This window comes from Gekko japonicus, unplaced genomic scaffold, assembly GCF_001447785.1.
Source record: "Gekko japonicus isolate JY-2015 unplaced genomic scaffold, Gekko_japonicus_V1.1 scaffold1542, whole genome shotgun sequence".
NCBI lineage: Eukaryota > Metazoa > Chordata > Lepidosauria > Squamata > Gekkonidae > Gekko > Gekko japonicus.
Genome location: NW_015172601.1, coordinates 292,809 through 308,667, shown reverse-complemented (window position 1 = coordinate 308,667; position 15,859 = coordinate 292,809). Strand labels below are relative to the sequence as shown.

The window sequence follows — 15,859 nt, the reverse complement described above, 5'->3', positions numbered from 1 at the left end:
CTTCCAGTTTAAACCCCCTCCCCCGCTCAAAAGCTGCCCGAGGCTTTCGCTTTTCGTCCACCATTTTTTTTAATGCGTTGGCGGTGCGCGCATAGGCAGAGCTCTGCCACCGCGTTTAGAAAACCGACATTTAAACGGTCACTTGTTTTAGCGTTTAGATGAGTTCAGGATCTCACGGAGGCCATTTTCGGGTCAAACGTTTAAATGGATAATACTGACTGTAATGGACACATGGTGTGATTCAGTGTAACTCAAGGGCTCAAAAATGATGGTCACAGTCACAGAACAGACTGCAAAAAGAAGAAAGAAACCGTGAGGTAACTGCGCTAGATAATATTCCAGTAATAATCACAAAATTGTACAAAAATGTGTGCAGAAAATTATATAAATATACAAGGCAATAAATGATGTGTTGACGATGGTCTCCGGAATGCTCTATTGTTTCGATACTATTCTTCTTCCGAGAATGAATGAAAACAGCGACTCTTGGTCTGTCTCGTGAGATCGATCCCATGGTGTTTCCCCCCCAGTCATTTAACCGTGGTTCAGGAACAGCTGATATATTGTGTACGCCAGGCTCCTGTTCTTTAAAAGAAAAGGTGGGGAGAAACTCCACTGTAGTGATACTGCTGAGGCCAATTTTTACAGCTCACAACCCACTAATTTTAGCCCGGTGTCCTTGGGCATATTTGTGCTATGGTCAACAATGACAGTTACACAGAGTGAATTAGCAGAGTGTGCTATGGTCAACAATGGACAGTTACACAGAGTGAATTAGCAAGAAAATTTGCTATGGAAGTCTTCAGTGCAGTAGAAAAGAGCAGCATCTTAAATACTAATATAATTTGTGGAAGGGTTTGAGCTTTCATAAGTCACTGCTCATGAAGAAGAAGTGAGCAGTGACTCCCAAAAGCTCCTCCCCTGCCACATATTTTGTTAGTCTTTAAGGTGCTACTGGACTCTTGCTCTTTCCTGATGCTACCGGCAGACTAACATGGCTACTAGGGCTGCCAAGCCGCGGCGGGGGATCCGTGCGTCTTCACAGGATCCCTGTTGCGGGGGACAGCGATACGCGTTGCACCGCCGTCGCTACGCGTCACATCCTGGCGACGGCGGTGGAACGCGTATCGCTGTTCCCCGCGGCAGGGATCCTGTGAAGACGCACGGATCCCCCGCCGTGGCTTGGCAGCCCTAATGGCTACCCATCTTGATCTACCTTCACTGCAGTCGTTCAGCGTTCTCAGTCATGGGGCTGATGCCTTTTCTCTTTCTTTCTTTTCCATCTCAGTGATTCCACCACCGACGGTCCACGTTGAGGGTTACAATGAAGATTCCATTGGCTTGGCAGCCCTAATGGCTACCCATCTTGATCTACCTTCACTGCAGTCGTTCAGCGTTCTCAGTCATGGGGCTGATGCCTTTTCTCTTTCTTTCTTTTCCATCTCAGTGATTCCACCACCGACGGTCCACGTTGAGGGTTACAATGAAGATTCCATAACTTTCACCCTAAAAATGGAAGCGGATATGCAGGTAGCATGATATGTTTGTGACTGTGTGGAAACCCAAATAAGATGGATTTGAGTCCAGTGGCAACTTGGAGATCAGCAAGATTTTTGAGGTGTGAGCTTTCGAGAGATTCGCGGTCTCGAACGTTCACACCACGTTCACACCCCGAAAACCTTGTTGGTTTCCACGGTCCTACTGGACTCCAGTCCAGCAGTTCTACCGCAGACCAGCACGGCTGCCCTTTGAAACGACCCAAATCAAGCCAAGTACCCAAGGAACGATATTGCGTCAGTGACCTACCATATAAAACCCGAGCATTGGAAAAGTTTCATTTTTCGAACGCCCTACAAAATCTTACATGCAATTGCTTTGAGCTGAATCCTACGAATCGCAAATGCAAGAGCTGCTGGGGTCAGCGGGAAGGTCTGCATATAAATATTTGAATTATTGAATTAATAAAGAAAGAACAAGGGAGCTTCCTAATGTAGAGCGTTTGGGTCTCAGGAATATTCATTATTTATTTATACTCATTAGTTCCCGTTATTACTATTGATGTAGTCCGGTTGGTCAAGTATCTTCTTCTTCTTTTTTTTTTTCCCTTTCGAAATCTTGTGTGTAGTGGCCTCTTTTTGTAGCAGGAACTCCTTTGCATATTAGGCCACACACCCCTGATGTAGCCAATCCTCCAAGAGCTTACAGTAGCCCCTGTAAGAAGAGCTCTGTAAGCTCTTGGAGGATTGGCTACATTAGGGGTGTGTGGCCTAATATGCAAAGGAGTTCCTGCTACAAAAAGAGCCCCGTGTGTATCCATAAAGGAAAGGAGGAGGGAGCTAATTTTGCTCCGTTCCCTACAGCTCCTATAGCACAACTCCTTTGACCCTGGGCGTAGGGTTTTCAAGGGTCACGGGTGACCCCTGGTAGGACAGGGAAGTGAGAAAAATCTGCATTCCCGGAACCCTTGCACGTGTGGGGCCCAGCCCTGTAGTTTTGTTTATAAAAACCAGAGAGTTGGCAGCCCCTGGGTAAAAAAAAATATCTGTAATAACCTTAAACGAGAGTGTAAACACCTGGTTCTGGAATCTAGTATATCTGATAGTATTATTATTATTATATCTGATAAGAAGTTTCCCTGGCATCAAAGGCAAAGCCTGGCGTTCTGCCCTGTTATATTACTTTTAATTTACTCAGCAGTGCTAATTTATGTTTCTGTGGCACGAGTTCATGAACGATAGCTGTGTGCTTTGGAACCAGGCCCTCTTTTTAGACAAACGGGGTTGCCGTATGGGGAATACTGTTCCAGCCTCGGAGGAGGAAGAGAGTCAAATTGCATTTCCAGGCCGGCTCTTCCCAGTCTTGAAAACGTGCAGATATTTTCCTTCGTCTGCGGGGAGCTTTAGAAGAACCATCAGATCCCAGCGTTAAAGCAGAAACAAGCAAACAGAAAAGCCCAAGGAGTTCAACACATTCTTCTTGTCCTTGCAGGCTCCTTCGATTCAAGGCCCTGCCCAGACTTGCTGTTTTTTTGCTTTTTAATATTTCTAAAGTTGACTCACTTTCTGCCCTGTGAAGTGTTTCTCCTCTGATCCTTTTCTGGCTTGGTTCCTCTTCCCATTGACTCTCTCTCAGCTTCATCATCATTCCTCAGTTCCTAATTCTGATGCTTCTTTGGTTTTCTCGGCATCCTGTCGTGCTCATGTTTCTCATCGGTTACGCACCTTTCACTTGCTTGCATTTCCTTACTGGTTTCCATTTAAGCTTCTGCTTTTTTGAAAAAAAAAGAATCTTTCCAGGCTTTGGCCCCATCCTCTCAGTTTGGTGTAGTGGTTAAGTGCGTGGACTCTAATCTGGGAGAACCGGGTTTGATTCCCCACTCCTCCACTTGCAGCTGCTGGATGACCTTGGGCAAGCCATAGTTCTGACAAGAGCAGTTCTCTCAGAGCTCCCTCGGCCCCATCTACTTCACAGGGAGTCTGTTGTGGGGAGGGGAAGGGAAAGGAGTTTGTAAGACGCTCTGAGACTCCGAGTGAAGGGTGGGGTATAAATCCAATCTCCTCTTCCTCCTCCTCCTCTTCCTCATCTTCTTCGTGGTCTCTGTGCATCACACCCTTGGGAATACTGCGCCTGCGCTGAACCTTCTCGGTACCGGTAGCTAGCAAAAGGGATTTTCGCGCCTCTCCCAGGTCACGCGCCGGCTCCACTGCGCATGACCAAGGAGGGGCACGCAGATCCCGCCAGTTCTCTTCTGACCGCCGCGCTGGTAGGACGCCTTCTGCCTCGGTCTGCTAAGTACCAAACTTTTTTTGCTAAACTTGCGTTTAGTTAGTTTCTCTTTCTTTATTTTTGTAGTTAGCATTTTTCTTTCGGTGTTTGTTCTTTATTTACGTTCACCTCCCGCTGGCCTATGGCCCGGATCAAACTAAACAAAATCTTTTAAAAGGGTAAATATCTGCCTCTTAGGTGCCTAATTTGGACCATGACTTCAGTGCATCCTTCTTCTATATTCCCTAATAAAAATTGTCAGCCCATGTTTCTGCTAATCAACATATCTTCTTCGTGGTCTCTGTGCATCACACCCTTGGGATACTCTGCGCCTGCGCTGACCTTCTCGGTACCGATAGCTAGCAAAAGGGATTTTCGCGCCTCTCCCAGGTCACGCGCCGGCTCCACTGCGCATGACCAAGGAGGGGCACGCAGATCCCGCCAGTTCTCTTCTGACCGCCGCGCTGGTAGGACGCCTTCTGCCTCGGTCTGCTAAGTACCAAACTTTTTTTGCTAAACTTACGTTTAGTTAGTTTCTTTTTCTTTATTTTTGTAGTTAGCATTTTTCTTTCGGTGTTTGTTCTTTATTTACGTTCCCCTCCCGCTGGCCTATGGCCCCGCGGTGGGGTTGTTTCAAACGGTGTAGGACTTGCGGCCTTAAAATATCCCCCACCGACGGGCACTCGCTTTGCCTCGTTTGTTTAGGGGAGTCGCACTGTGTCTCTAAGTGCAGACATTGCCGAAAGTTTTCGAACCAGACGAGAAAAAACAGGGCAGCTCGTCTACACTTGGCCCTGATGGAGAAGGCACTATCTCCACAGTCCTCTTCACCGTTGGACACGTCCGGGCACGCCTCGATGTCCACCTTGGCTGCGGACACTTGTCCTCCCGTTCCGGGATCATCGACGTCGACGGTCGCAATCGATGCTTCGGCACCGAAACGATCGACGCCGATAAAGGACCACCCCGTACCTTCCAAGATCCGGAAGCAGGGCAAAGACTCACAGCAGTCGAAGAAACCTAAAACGGACAAACCCAAAGTCCATAAGGTTTCGGCTAGTCAGGGTCGAGATCCCACGCAAGAACCTCACCCGATCGGTTCGGATCTCGACATCGACCTTACTCAACAGACAAATCAGTCGCAATCTGATATGTCGAGCCGTCAATCCTCTCATGCCTCCCCAGAACGTGGAGTCGAGGATCGGCACCGACCAACTTCTCCTCCCCTGACTTGGGATGAGAGGCAATGGCATTATTTGTACGGGAATCGATACCCATACCCTTGGGCACTCCCGATACCACCCCCACCTGAATGGGATCGTCAGTCGGTGTCATCCCGCATTTCGCGCTTTCAAGATCGACCATCGGTATCGAAGCAGTCGATACCGACGCATCCACCAGACCCGGTTGTGCCCCCGATTAACACACCGGCACCGTCTCAACCTGAATTACTCGAATCATCTCCAGAACCATCCAATGTATCCTCCGATTCAGATGGCTTTTCTGAACATATCGAGGATGTAGATGCACAGCCCACCTCGCAAGATGTGGAAGCGGATTTACCTATTTCTCCATCAGAGGATGTTAAGTCTTATGGAGATTTTATTCAACGCATGGCATTAGATCTATCTATGACTCCTACTCTCGTTGCCAGTTTTGTGGATGATAACGTTTTTGACATTATGCACTCTAACACTTCGCCCTCCGTGGCTCTACCAATGACAAAAGTTCTCTTGCAAACTACCAAGGACTTTTGGACTCGTCCAGCCTCCATTAATGTCTCTAATAAGCGTCTGGATCACATGTACAAGGTCCAGGAATCAGGGGCTGAGTTTTTATACACACATCCTAAGCCCAATTCTTTGGTCGTTTCCTCGTCCACGAAAGGAAAAGCGAGCCACTCTACTCCATCAGACAAAGAAGGAAAAAAGTTGGATTCGGTTGGTAGAAAATTCTACACTGTCGGTGCAATGGGCATTAAAACGGCGAACTATGCCGCCTGCATGGGCCGTTATCAATTCAATTTATGGAAGCGTTTGAATGATTTCCTCCCGCACGTGCCCAAAGAGTGCCAACCTCAGATTAAAAGGATTCAGAATGAAGGGATGGTCTTGGCTAGACACCAAATTAGTGCTGCCAAGCATTCCCTGGAATCCGCTAGTAAGACTCTAGCAACCTCTGTAGCGTTACGCAGACATGCCTGGCTCCGCTCTTCATCATTGCCATATGACACCAGATCCTCGGTGGAAGACCTTCCCTTTGAAGGTTCTGGATTGTTTAGCTCCACCACTGACACGGTTCTGCAGGAAATGGATAAGAGTATCAAGACGTCCAAGAGTTTGGGGATCTCCCCCACGACCAAATACTCGAAATCCAAGCAGTGGCCTAGGCAACCTTGGTCGACCAGGCAACCGTACAACAAATCACCTACGGATCAATGGCAAAGACCTCCCTCTCAGTCACGGTCTTTTCCCCCGAAAAATAAGGGACAATCGTCCGGTGCCTATAAGTCGAAATTCCCTAAGAATCCCAAACAGGGACTTTGACTTCAACCTTACTGCTCAGACTCGCCTTGCACCCTTCCTGCACGCATGGCTCGCCATTTCTACGGACAAATGGGTGCACTCTATAATAAGAGATGGCTATCTCATAGAGTTTTCTCTGACTCCCAAAATCTCCCGTTTTATCAGAACCCCGGCGTCTCCTGCCCTGCTACAGGAGGTACAATCGCTGACACAAAAAAACGCTATAGAGAAAGTCCCGATGGCGGATTGTTGCCGCGGGATTTATTCCAAATATTTCACGGTCCCCAAGAAGGACGGAGGACTTCGTCCAATCATGGACCTTCGTTTTCTCAATCGGTTCATCATTTACAGAAAGTTTCGCATGACCACGTTGCAAAGCATTTTACCACTCCTGTCTCCAGGGACTTGGATGGTCACTTTAGATCTCAAAGACGCTTATTTTCACGTCTCCATCCATCCTCGTCACAGAAAGTTCCTCAGATTCGCAGTCGGGGAGGACCATTACCAATTCAAAGCCCTTCCATTCGGGCTCTCTACCGCCCCCAGGGTTTTTACGAAGGTAATGGTGGTTGTCGTCGCTCATCTTCGCCTTCAGGGCATTCAGATCTTTCCGTATATAGACGACTGGTTGATGGTGGCAGATTCAAGAGAATGTCTCCTTCAGCACATCACCATCACATTGTCGGTCCTATCCTCCCTTGGAATTCTGGTGAATTTACAGAAATCCATGCTGCAACCTGCAACTCGCGTGCAGTTCATAGGAGCTGTCATAGACTCCCTAGCCACTCGGGCGTACCTTCCTCGCCAACGGGCAGATACCATTCGTCTGGAAATTCAACGTTTGTTCCAGTCCAACGTGACATCAGCGGTCCACATTCAGCGGATCTTGGGTCTCATGGCAGCCACCACTTCCGTGATCGAATATGCACGCCTTCGCATGCGCCCGTTGCAGCTGTGGTTTCTAAAGAAATTTCGCCCTTCCATCCATCCTCCGAGCCTTCAACTGGTAGTGCCTCCGCAGGTCCTCGTCTCCCTGCAGTGGTGGCTCGTGGACACCAATCTGTTGGCGGGTGCACCGTTCCAACCGATCGTTCCCGTAATGTCCATCACCACAGATGCCTCCCTGTGGGGTTGGGGTGCTCATACAGACGACACTTGTGTGGGTGCTCCATGGCAACCCCTTTGGAAGAGTCATCATATCAACTATCTGGAACTGCTGGCCGTAAAATTTGCCCTCAGATCCTTACTCAGACAGGTTGTAGGAAAAGCTGTGTTGATTTTTACGGACAACACAACTGCGATGGCTTATATCAATCGCCAGGGCGGGACCGTGTCCAGGTCCCTTTGCAGGCTAGCTATGGACATATGGGAAGAGTGCCTTCATTGGAACATCACTCTCCAAGCTGCCCATCTGCCAGGAACTTTGAACCAACAAGCGGATTTCCTGAGCAGAGGGGGAGCATCGGACCACGAATGGGAGTTGAACTCAAAGTATCTCCTTCCTCTTTTTCAACATCTGGGACATCCCCACATCGATGTTTTTGCAACTCGATTGAACAAGAAGTGTCCCAGGTTTTGCTCCAGAGCGGGGTTGGACCCTCTGTCAATGGGGGACGGTCTGTTGATGTCGTGGGCTCACGACTTTCTATACCTATTTCCTCCGATTCCGCTGCTCCACAGGGTGCTTGTGAAAATACAACAGGACAAGCCCCATTGTCTCCTGGTAGCCCCCTGGTGGCCTCGGCAGGTGTGGTTTCCGACACTGCTGCGGTTAGCCAAGGGATCCTTCGTACACTTCCCGCAGGAGTTGGATCTCCTCCAAGCTCAGGAAGGCCAGGTCCTTCACTACGATCCTCTGAGTCTCAAGTTGACTCTATGGGAAATACGCTTTCAGTGATGGATGACCGTATCAATGAGGTCCTGTTGAATTGTCGTAAACTGTCTACTAGGACGTCTTACGCAAAGAAGTGGGATTTATTCCTACAGTACTTGAGTTCTTCCAATTTACCTCCTCCGCCAGTGGATTTGAGGTCTATTTTTGCGTTTATTTTGTCCAGAATGGACTTGGGACTCAGTTTTTCTTCAGTTAAGGTGTATTTAGCTGCGGTGTCAGCTTTTCATCCATCTATTGATGGGTTTTCAGTTTTCTCGCATCCTCAGACGAAACAGTTTTGTAAAGGTCTTATTCGCCTGTACCCTCCCCGTCGTTCTCCGACTCCGGCCTGGGATTTGGCTTTAGTTTTGCGGTTTTTGATGGGAAAACCCTTCGAACCACTGGCCACTTGCTCTCTAAAGTTGTTATCGCTCAAGACTGCGTTTCTGGTGGCCATTACTTCTGCTCGTCGAGTCAGTGAGTTGTCTGCTTTAAGGTGTGATCCACCATACTTGATTTTTTCCCCTCATGGGGTGTCGTTGTCTTTGGACATCTCCTTCTTACCGAAAGTCGTTTCGGAGTTTCATCTACGTTCAGATATAGTTTTGCCGTCATTTTTCCCGTCTCCTGCCAATGAAGAGGAACGGAAATTGCACTCTCTGGATGTTAAGAGGGCGTTGCTGTTCTATTTGGGCAGGACCAAGTCTTTTCGTCAGTCTCCAGCCTTGTTTGTTGCTCACAGTATGCCCTCCCTAGGGAAGAAGATCTCTTCCCAGACGCTGTCCAGGTGGATTGTGGAAGTAATCAAGCTATGTTACGCTTTGGCTAAGAGACCTCTTCCAGGTCAACTTCGCGCCCACTCTACAAGGGCGGTGGCGGCTTCCACAGCTTTCCTGAGAGGGATGCCATTGGAGGACATCTGCAACGCTGCGACTTGGGCTACTCCGCTCACCTTCGTGAAGCATTATGCCCTGGATGTCCGGTCTACTCGTCGTGTGGCGTTGGGTCGGTCTATTTTGCAGACGGCGCAGGTGTAGGGCCTCGGCCCCTCCTCCAGGTAAGAGTTATTGCTTGCTATTCTCCCAAGGGTGTGATGCACAGAGACCACGAAGAAGATAGACAGGTTGCTTACCTGTAACTGGTGATCTTCGAGTGGTCATCTGTGCATTCACACCACCCGCCCTCCTTCCCCTCTGCTCTCGGCCCTTCATCTTGTTTCTTTGAAGGCTGTTGGGCGGCGGTCAGAAGGAACTGGCGGGATCTGCGTGCCCCTCCTTGGTCATGCGCAGTGGAGCCGGCGCGTGACCTGGGAGAGGCGCGAAAATCCCTTTTGCTAGCTACCGGTACCGAGAAGGTTCAGCGCAGGCGCAGTATTCCCAAGGGTGTGAATGCACAGATGACCACTCGAAGATCACCAGTTACAGGTAAGCAACCTGTCTTTCTTCTTCTTCCTCGTTTTTGGCCTCCTTGTTGCCTCAGCTGTTAATACTTCCCTCTAAGACCATTTCTGCGGTAGTGAAATTCCCCGCGTTGATGTTTTAAAAACTGCCCGTTAATGTGACATTCTGCACAGTAGATTTTTCCTCACCCGGCGCAAACCCAAGTTTTCTTCTCCGTACCCCGCATTTTTGGAATCCCCAGTTTTAGCGAGTCCCCAAAAACGTGGGGTAAGGAGAAAACTTGGGGTTTGCGCTGGATAAGAAAAAATCTACTGTGGAAAATTTCACATAATGCACAGTTTTAAAAATGTCAATACGGGGAATTTCACTGCTGTGGAAATGGTCTCAGCTAAACTTTGGATCGACTTGCATTTTGTTCTGCCATCCTTTTTCTCTTGCCGCTCCTGTTCTCTCACGCCCGTGCCTCTTCCCTTGCCGTTCCCTGAGAACGTCCCTCTCCTATCAAGGTTTTGACCTCTAATTTCTGCCTCTCCCTTTCCCTTCCTTCCTTCTGTGCCCTGTCTCTCCTCACAATATCTGTGGGCAGGGCTCATCTCTTCTTACTCTCTTTTTTTTTTAGTGGCTTAGCACTATTGTTGTCATTGCTATTAATATTATTTCTGTGCTATTGGCTGACAGGTGTATGGTTACGTCGTGAACATTTTCTGGACCTTCGACACACACAGACAAGAAAAGAGAATGTTGTACATAGAGGGGGGGAAGTCTGTACAAACAGGTGAGTCTTTTCGACGGAATAACCTTTTAGCTAAGAGCAACCCATGTAAGATGTCGTTGTCTGAAAAGGTGTGAGAGCCTGGGTTTCGGGAGAGCTTTGCTGAGACATTTTGCTGGCGGAGTCACGTATTTCTAAGTTGGCACAAGACCGTATGACAAAGAACAAATGAACATAAGTCTGACATTAGAAACCACAACTTTCAAAAACCAGGGAGAACGTCCTCACAATATCTGTGACATTAGAAACCACAACTTTCAAAAACATTTTAACCTTCCAGGTCATGCAGTTGCTGCCCTAAGAGTAGCAGTTCTCTTACAAAGGATTTTCAAAGGGAGATTAGAAAGAGAGACTGCTGAATTGCAACTGATAATAAAGCTCAAGACAGTGCATCCTCCTGGACTGAATCGAGACCTAGGTTTCCTGACTCATCACCAATACTGATTTCTCCACATCTACTTACCCCTCTGCATATCACACCTCATGCAATCACACCTGTTATTGTCATTCACCTGCTATTGTCATTTGCCTGCTGTTGTCATTCGGCATCTGAAATCACTCCACTCGCTAGTGAAAAAGAAATTCAGGCAACTGAGTTAAAACAGACTTCTGCTTGAGACCTTGAAGAGTGGCCACCTGAGTAGGATGTATCAGTGGCATATAAAGTTGCCAACTCCAGGTTCAGAATTTCCTGGAGTGGAGCCTGGGGAGGGCACGGTTTGGGGAACAGAGTGACCTCGGCAGAGTATAATGCCATAGTAGCCATTTTCTCCAGGGGAAGTTATCTCTGTAGTCTGGAAATCAGTTGTAATTCCAGAAGATCTCCAGGTCCCACCTTAAGGTAGGCAATTCTAGTGGCATATCAACTGACCACTTAATTTGTTTTTATTCTCTTGGTATTTGGCATTTAATATGGCATTTAAAACTATCATTTGAGGGAAACAGCCACCAGATCGACTTTATACTGCTGTTTTGATTGTTTTATCTGCTGCCAGCATTTTTATCTAACCCATTATCTGCTCCAGAATTTTTTCTGCTTTTGTCAATTCAATTTATCAGTGGCTTTTTGTAATGTATTTATTATATATTATTTGAGACGCTGTATCTCATTTTAGAAGTTTACTGCTGCTGCTGTTAGTGCTTATTGTTGCTGTTATTGCTCTGTTGATTGCATTGTTTGTCAGTTTTATTGTTTGTACTGATCTCAGTAGACTTTTTTAAATGACCGATATGTATTTTTAGTCTGTATTTTGTTTTGTACACCACTTTGAGAGCTACAGCTATGAAGCAATACAATAATTCATGTGATATCTTTGAAGTTTCCTAATAGAACAGTTTGTCTTGTATTTAAAATAAGCACAAAGAATTCTTGCTGGGGGGATGCATAACAAAACATTTGGGGGAAGGGAGTTCCAGGCATCCCTATTTAGCCCAAAAATTTTCTTCATTTTTAGTGAGTAACTTGACTGCTCAGACGCCGTACGAGATTTCGGCTTGGGCCAAGACCGAACTGGGTGACAGTCCTCTGTCTTTTGCACATGTGATGACCAGCGGTACAAGACCACCCGCTCCCAGTCTGAAAGCCAAGCCTGTCAATCAGACGGCTGTTGAGTGTAACTGGACTGGCCCGAGGAACGTGGTAAGGATTCTTTTCTGGTCTTCCCATTGCGAAACTTGCAAAAGACAAATTTTCGTTCTGTTACGTGATGTTCGTGGTAACATAATTGTGTGGGAAGGATGCCAGAGATTCAGTTGTTAAGGTTTCTTCATTGTAAAAAAAAAGGCTTATGATAATAAGTGATGCTCTTAAATAAGGGAAAAGACATCTCCCTGCAATGGAAGAGACTAGAGACTTACTTTAAAAAGAAAAGAAAAGAAAGAAAGCTGGGAATTCAGAGAACCTGTTACACTTACTGTTATACTGTGTTGATATAATGTGATTCTAGTAGTGATTTAAAAAAAAAAACAACCCACCTGCAAATGCCCCAGTCACCCAGGGAAGGGGGGGATGGCCACTACTGGGAACCTGGGGCAGAAAAACTGTGGAGAAACCCACCATCTGGAGGCCTTGTTGCCTCTTTGCTCTTACGCAAAAATATAAACGGCAAGGGTAGACCATCAAAAGATACACAACTTTCACAAGTAAACAGTAGAGATCCGTCTGTTGCGATACAATAACAATAAATTGAAGATACACTATAATTGGTGGTCACAATTCAAAAACACTGTTTGCAGATTCAAAATACCAATTTGATGATCGTGGAAAATATCCAACAAGAGACTCCTCTATATCCTTTGAATATAATAGTGTCCAAAAGACCTCAAAAGTCCACAAAAAAGGCAGAGGATGTCCCAAAGCACAAGTAAACTTCTAACAGCCGAAAGCGTCCTTCCAGACGTTTCAAAGCAATCTTCTACAGTTGTACGGCTGAAAATGGAACCCAATTCCCACAGTAATGTAGGCACAGCTCATATCTCAAATGGAATCTGTGGCTCTCAAAGGTTACAAACCTCCTGCTGTTAATAAGTGTTCATCTTTGCTCTTCTGAGCAGCTGCACTGGCAACCAGAAAACCACACAATCCCATCCCTGTGTGGAAACCCCCTAGGATCTGGGTGAACCAGGTTCGAATCTCCACTCTGCTATAGAACCTCACTGGGAAACCCTGGACAGTCTCAGCCTAAACTACTTCCTAAGTTGGTTGTTACAAGGATAAGATGGAAGAGGGGAGAATAATGTGGCGAGCCACTTTGGGTCCCTCTTAGGGAGATAAGCAGGGTATAAATAAAAACTAAGCATAACAATAAGTTTTCATTTCCCTCTTGCTTTCTGTTCTTGGCAGGTGTACGGTGTCTTCTATGCCACATCTTTCCTAGAGTTGTACCGGAACCCCAGGAGTGCTAACACCACGCTACACAACATCACTGTCATTGTCAACAGAGATGAGCAATATTTGTTTTTGGTAGGAGTGTTACTTTTAATTTTCCTCCCTTCCCCCAGACAAAGACGGCGTAGGCTATTGTCTCTTGATTTGATCACATACTTGTGTTGTAAGTTCCTTGGGGCAGGTGCCTTTGTTTTCCCCCCTCAGTCCGTGCCCTGCGGTGCCACAGAAATTATGCCTCCCTTTATCCCCCCCGGGATCTGCTGGGGATGGCTTGCTGATGCCTTCCATCTTTTCACTTTTCGAGACCCAAGTGTGCCGCATGACAGAGTGAGCTCCCGTCTCTGTCCCCAGCTCCTGCCAACCTAGCAGTTGGAAAGCAAGAAAATGCAAGAAGATAAATAGGTACCACTTCAGTGGGAAGGTAACAGCGTTCCGTGCGCCTTGGTGTTTAGTCATGCCGGCCACATGACCACGGAAACGTCCTCGGACAGCGCTGGCTCTTCGGCTTTGAAACAGAGATGAGCACCGCAACCCTAGAGTCGGACTCGGCTGGCTTTCGAGCAAGGGAACCTTTACCTTTAAGGTGCTACCAGACTCTTGCTCTCTCCTGCTGCTACAGACAGACTAACATGGCTACCCCTCTGTGTCCCTCTCAAGGTACGAGTGGTGTCTCCATACCAAGGACCCCCTTCTGACTACATCGTTGTGAAGATGATTCCTGACAATCGCCTCCCTCCACGACACCTCCACACCGTGCACACGGGGAAAACGTTTGCTGTCATTAAATGGGAGTCGCCTTATGATTCTCCCGACCAAGATTTGGTAAGATTATCAGGCAGTTTCGAGCATGGATTTTTTTGGGCTGAAAAGCACAGTCATAGCTTTCTCTCCTTATATATAATTGAATAGTGGGTGCCAAAGTTCTAATTCTAAAATGCACTCCCTTAGTGTATGGCTGATGGCACTGCTCCTCAGCATATATCGCCACCAATCAGAAGGCAAAGCCCGGGTCCCGCCCACACCACAACTGCTGCGACAACCTGGTCTTTTGCATATGGAAGCTGATTGGTGGATAGATAGATAGATAGATAGATAGATAGATAGATAGATAGATAGATAGATAGATATACACACACTTATTTATTTATTTGCTTTTCTTAGCTGTATGCTGTTTCAGTGAAAGATTTAATAAGAAAAACAGACAGGAACTACAAGGTGAAAACACGAAACAGCACCGTGGAGTATACCATCAAGAAGCTGGAGCCGGGGGGGAAATACCACATCATCGTCCAGCTTGTAAACATGAGCAAAGAAGCTAGCTTGAAGGTTAGCACAGGTAAGCCTGTGACATCGGGTGACATGGGGAGGGGGGAGATGTCCATTGCAGAAAAGCCTCACAAATGGAGACGGGCAAATCTTTCAGCTCAAGGGCCATAGATGATGATGATGATGATGATGATGATGATGATGATGATACTTTCCATTTATTAATCGCTTTCCCCAGTGGGCTCAAAGCGATATACAGTTACTCAGTATAGACAAGGGACTAACAATGTTTGTAGGGGATAGGGAAGACAACATACATTCATTTTTAATTGCACGCGCCATCACTGCCCAGTATAGACATCTTCTGGCTTGGCTCCGTCGTTTTCCGCATGGCTGCTTGTTGGCCAGACTTCAGGATGCGTCCCTGCCGACTTTTGAGGATTCTGAGCGGGACGCTGACTCTTCCTGTTGCCAGTACTGGGAACAGGAGGAGCTGTCATCCAACCTGGAGGCCTCAAAAACATGTGGAGAACCAAACGTGGTCCCTGTCAAAAGTCCTCAACCAAGCCCCAGCTGAGGAATTTTGGGTGTATGCTGGGTTTGGCCGGTCGCCACAGATACACTTCCCTGAAAGCTGGATACACAGTCCAAAAGCAAGCTGAGAAACAGAGCCGAGGGTCAGAATGCCAGGAAATCAGTCAGAGTTTTCAGGAGCAAGGAGCGGAGGCCGGCAGCTGGGACAAGGCCCAAGAACGCACGGTTGCATCCGCACTGGGGCAGGTGAGGTTGGTTGCTTATGACGGAGCCTCCCTTCCCTGGGAGTCAGTCTGCAAAGACTCACAGCCCCTCACGTTGCCTTCGCAACAGCTGGAGTCTGGCCCTCCTCCTTCTCTCTTGTACATCCAGCCGCTGGCGTGCCCTATGTCTGGGACATTCGGGTGAGCTAGGGTGGGGACTCTGGCCTTGAGCTGTCTCCAACTTGGGGTGCTGGGCCAGGCTCTGGACCGGGCTCTTCCTCCGACTGCACCTCAGGCTCTTCGCCTTGCTGCCCCTCCTGTGCAGCCGCCGGGGCCTCTTCTCCCTCAGGTGCTAGTAACGGTTCCTCTTCTGGGCTGACTCCCGAGGAGGCTGGGTTGCTCCGTGCCTCTTCCCCGGCTGAGGAATAGTCAGCCTCAGCGGAGCCAGGACCCATGACAGGGTGGAAGGGCTTACAGAAAACAGTTACAAAAAACCTAGCATGAGGCTGCCCTTACACCAGGGGTCATTTCCTGCAGGAGCGCACAGGAGCGGCGCTCCGGCAGTAAAGAGCCCAGGGGGTGGGCACATGCAGCAAGCCTCACCCCCTGCTCCCAGCAGCCCTCAGTCAGAGCA

At 47.8% G+C, this 15,859-nt stretch overlaps 1 protein-coding gene across 1 annotated transcript in view; it reads left to right on the top strand.

The window, feature by feature from the left end:
• The window catches only part of SORL1 (sortilin-related receptor, L(DLR class) A repeats containing), a 145,385-nt gene that overhangs the window by 120,862 nt on the left and 8,664 nt on the right, over positions 1-15,859 (top strand). Inside the window, exons 36-41 of the mRNA XM_015421578.1 lie at positions 1,448-1,530; positions 10,242-10,338; positions 11,790-11,974; positions 13,178-13,297; positions 13,880-14,044; positions 14,384-14,558. Coding sequence (XP_015277064.1) covers positions 1,448-1,530; positions 10,242-10,338; positions 11,790-11,974; positions 13,178-13,297; positions 13,880-14,044; positions 14,384-14,558 — 825 coding nt within the window. The remainder of the gene's footprint in view (positions 1-1,447; positions 1,531-10,241; positions 10,339-11,789; positions 11,975-13,177; positions 13,298-13,879; positions 14,045-14,383; positions 14,559-15,859) is intronic.